General features: G+C 49.7%; 1 protein-coding gene across 2 annotated transcripts; it reads left to right on the top strand.

Annotated features, from left to right (window-relative positions):
- Nucleotides 1–2,118: 2,118 nt before the first annotated feature.
- On the top strand, nt 2,119–3,621 carry LOC130883339 (probable N-acetyltransferase CML1). 2 transcript variants are annotated; one of them, XM_057783556.1, is made up of 2 exons: nt 2,119–2,146; nt 2,884–3,621. In XM_057783556.1, exon 2 carries the CDS (start codon nt 2,926–2,928, stop codon nt 3,619–3,621), a length of 696 nt encoding a protein of 231 aa, XP_057639539.1. In that variant the 5' UTR covers nt 2,119–2,146; nt 2,884–2,925. The 2 variants fall into 2 exon arrangements, with proteins under 2 accessions (XP_057639539.1, XP_057639548.1); XM_057783565.1 differs by lacking the exon at nt 2,119–2,146 and adding an exon at nt 2,414–2,426.
- Nucleotides 3,622–3,954: the final 333 nt, after the last annotated feature.

The following is a 3,954-nucleotide window of genomic DNA, read 5'->3' as shown; positions in this document are numbered from 1 at the left end:
TGCCAACTTCCTTCTGTAATCTCTTAAAAGTGATGCTTGAATTTTAGTAAAGTTGCAGCAGATTCAGATCTCATTAGAGTTGTGTCTGTCTGTCATTCGCCGAATCCTGGGTTCTCCTAAGCCTTCACCCCTGTTATCCCTCGGTCTTCGATCTCCAAGAGACTCAGTCCGCGGCGATATTGACCATAGCTTTCTGTGCCCTTTTATTTGACATTAGCAAGAAAAAAGATAGAATGTGTATCAAGAAACTTTTCCCCCAACCCTTAAAAATAAAACTGCTTACACTATTCCAGAAAATCAGAAAAGAAATTTAACTTTGTGGTATTTGTTCTTTTCAATGCTTTTTCTATTTAGGTTTTTTAAAAACCTGTTAGTGCTGCATGTCTAATCCAAGCCCTTGTGAGGGAGGACCAAGAGTTTGTGAGTCCAGAACAGTCTAGGCTACATGATGAAACCTTTCAGAAACCCAAATAATTACAACAACAACAAGAGTTAACACTTTTGGTTCATCTTTCAGTGACCAAGAACTTTCTTTTTTGCTGAAAAAAAAAATCCTTTCTGTTTTGCAAAATAAAAACTCCACAGTTTAGCCGTGTCTCCCCTGCTTTGCTCTCAGGTAATGTAACCTGTCCTTGCTCTTTCCATTGCTGTCAGCATCACAGCTGTCTTCTGGGGAGGGAAGGCAGTGCTGGGGAGGAAAGCCAGGGTTTTCTGCTGAGTCATACCCAGAGCCAAGAGTGAGCCCAGATGCTCTGCTGCAGGCTGTGAAGCTGTCCTGCTTATCCCTAGCTGACTGGTGCTGACCCTGGTCATTTCTGCACTAAATGCCCTCAAGTGGTGCAGATGTCCCTGTCTGGCCTGTGTCCTAATGGACAGGGCACACGAATCTTCCGCGCTCAGCTAGTGCTGGTGTCTCCTCAGTCTATACTGAACGAGGCTCCCTTGCAAACAATAACCCAGCTAAGCCCACAGTGTTTTGGACAAACAAGACCTTTAAGCAATTAGGGAACAAAGTGCTTCTCATTGTGCCTAACTCTCAACTATTGACAGGTTTTGTCTTGGGACCTCAGACTGACTGACTGAATTTTCAAGACATCTTGTTGGCCTGGGGCATCTGCAGCATGCCACCTGCACTCCTGGGACCCTGGTTTAGCAAGGACCACACACATGCCCACACTACTACACTTGTCACTTTGTTTCCCCACTAAAATGCATCCTCATGGCCTCACGTGCATCTGGAACGGAATATGCACTTGACTGTGTTCTGGGTCCTGTATAGCCCGGTCCCTGATGGTGTAGACACGTGTGCCTTTAAGGACTCTCTTCCCAAGGGCTGTCTCAGGAGCTTCCCTGCCTCTCTCCCCTCCCTGCTCAGGAGATGAACCTTTTCTGAGGTGTTGGCTCTGCTCTGCTCATCCTTCTGAGAAGCCTCACTGTGCTGACATCCCAGCATCTTCTCCACTGGACCTTGTCAGTTCTGAGAGTGTCCCATTCGCCCCTCCCTACAGCTGAGATAGACACAATGACTAGCATCCTGTTCCTTGTCCCCTAATTACTTAGTTCTGAAACTTTCTCAAAGTAAGACTCTGTCTACCATAGATAGCCTCCTTTACGCCTCGCAGAGAGCTTGCTTGTCACAGTGGGCCTGGAGAAAATGGGGCCAGTAAAGCTCTCACTGGCCTTAAGGTCAAGGTTGGAGGTAGAGGCAGAAAACACCTTCCACAGGGACACTTTGTAGAAACAGACATCGCTCTCACTTGTAGGGAAGCAACACCTCAGCTCACCCATGTGGGAAGCATGATGTTCAAGCTCTGAGCAGGTCCCGAACTCAGGCAGCTGTGCCCTGTCTAGTGCCCGCCATCTGGATGGCGCCATAGCTGGGGCTGAAAAGGACACTAGCGCTGACTGAGACTGGCGGTGAGGAGCAGGGGCAGAAGGGCAGTGTGGGGTCCCCTAGGGTTTGTTTTACAGGACCAGGCACAGCGTGGACAGAGAAAAGTCCAGCTATAGGACCTGTTGCTGTGGCAGGACATGGGAGCCCAGTGTGTGTGCGTCCCAACACCAGGCTGTTCTGAGCAGTTATGTGCAGGGCCAGGCTGGCCTTGAAAAGGGCAGAGATGGCTGCAGTCTGAAGGGAACAGTGCAGGTGACAGACCTTCCATGGAGGTGAAAACTGTTGAGCATCTACATTCTACTGTGATCTACAAATTATTAACCCAGAGTTCACAAGGTGAATGAGGGTGGCCTCCCTCCTGTCACTGGAGAACTCTGTGACCCTGGGCTTTCTGATTGACAAATATCCAGGAGCCAACCCGTGAGGTGCCAACTCAGATCTGCTCACCAGTTGTTAGGCAGACTCAGGCTATCTGTGCTGCATGCGACCAGAGGCTGATGTCCTTCCAGACACTCTGGTTGTGCAGTAGCAGGTAAGACTGGCAGCACTGTGGGGAGGGTCTCAGCGTGGGACTGGAGTCCTAGAACTGCCGAGGGCCCAAGGATAAGGGTTTGCAGCAATGGGTGGTTTTGTTTGTTGATTTCTGCCAGCTCTGTAACCTAAAGTTTTACAATGCTTGGGAAGGAGATCTGCAGGAAACACCTGGAAACACAATGCCTGTAATGCACAGTCCACAGACAGTGACCTAATGGGTGCATGGGGTCCACCTGCAGCACTGGGCTTGTTTATGTACCCAGAGCTGCAGAAGGCTTCTAGAAGGGTGAAGAAGGATGGAGTCAGGTGTTGCTGGACAGACATGCTCCCAGTGTTTGTGTCTGCTTCCTGTCTGGTGACAGCAGAAAGATACACCCTTGAAGAGAGGCTAAATGGGTCTTGGGAGGTTGGGAGGCAGAAGGTCAGGTCACTTACATGGTTTCTTTCCTCTTCAGGCCTCAGGAAAAGTGCCAGGCAGGTATACCTGTCTCTCCCGGATGCCGAGATTTGAGACCCAGAAATCTCCCATGGCTCCTATTCACATCCGCCAGTACCAGGACAGAGACTATAAAAGTGTCCTGGATTTGTTCATAAGTGGCATGGAAGAGCACATCCCCACCACCTTCCGCCACCTGCTGACCCTGTCCCGAACCCTCCTTCTCTTACTTGGGGTGCCCCTTGCCATGGTCCTGGTGTCTGGCTCCTGGCTGCTAGCTGCTATGAGCATCTTCTTTGTGCTCCTTCTTGTGCAGCTCCTTGCCAGACAGCCCTGGAAGGAGTATGTGGCCAAGTGTTTGCACACAGACATGATTGACATCACCAAGTCCTACCTGAATGCACATGGCTCTTTCTGGGTGGCTGAGTCTGGGGGAGAGGTGGTGGGCATCGTGGGCTGTCTGCCAGTCAAGGATTCCCCATTAGGGATGAAGCAGCTGGAGCTCTTTCACTTGTCTGTGTCCTCACAGCACCGTGGACAGGGAATTGCAAAAGCACTGGTTAGAACTGTCCTCCAGTTTGCACGGGACCAGGGTTGCAGTGATGTCGTCCTTGGGACCAGTGTCTTGCAGCGAGGTGCTATGGCCCTCTACCTGAGCATGGGCTTCAGGAGAACAGATCGGTACTTCTTGAGTATGTACTGGAGGTTAGTTGATAACCCTACAATTCAATTAAAATATTCCCTCCCTTCTGCCTAGTAAGCGGGACTTGGATCTTAGCTCCTGTGCAGCAAACAGGCCCTGCTTCATGTTCCAGGAACCAGTGAACCCTGTCATGTCAGTGTAATGAACAATAAAAGCTCCTTGCTGGTGCACACCAGATTCTAATGCCTGTGATTGCTGTATTGGGGTTTTTGAGGGTTCTAACACACTCTTGGTTTCTGTGGTGCCTTTTCATACACCTAGCCCCATATTAATGATGCATTATGGACAATGTAAAATACTAATGCTTGTATTTCACTTTTGAGTTTGTGGGCCAGATGTTTCCATAGGGCTGGAGGGGGAGCTCACCTAGCCTCAGCACACATGTGG

Source organism: Chionomys nivalis, chromosome 1 (assembly GCF_950005125.1).
Source record: "Chionomys nivalis chromosome 1, mChiNiv1.1, whole genome shotgun sequence".
Classification (NCBI taxonomy): domain Eukaryota; kingdom Metazoa; phylum Chordata; class Mammalia; order Rodentia; family Cricetidae; genus Chionomys; species Chionomys nivalis.
This window is presented reverse-complemented; position numbering and strand designations above follow the sequence as displayed.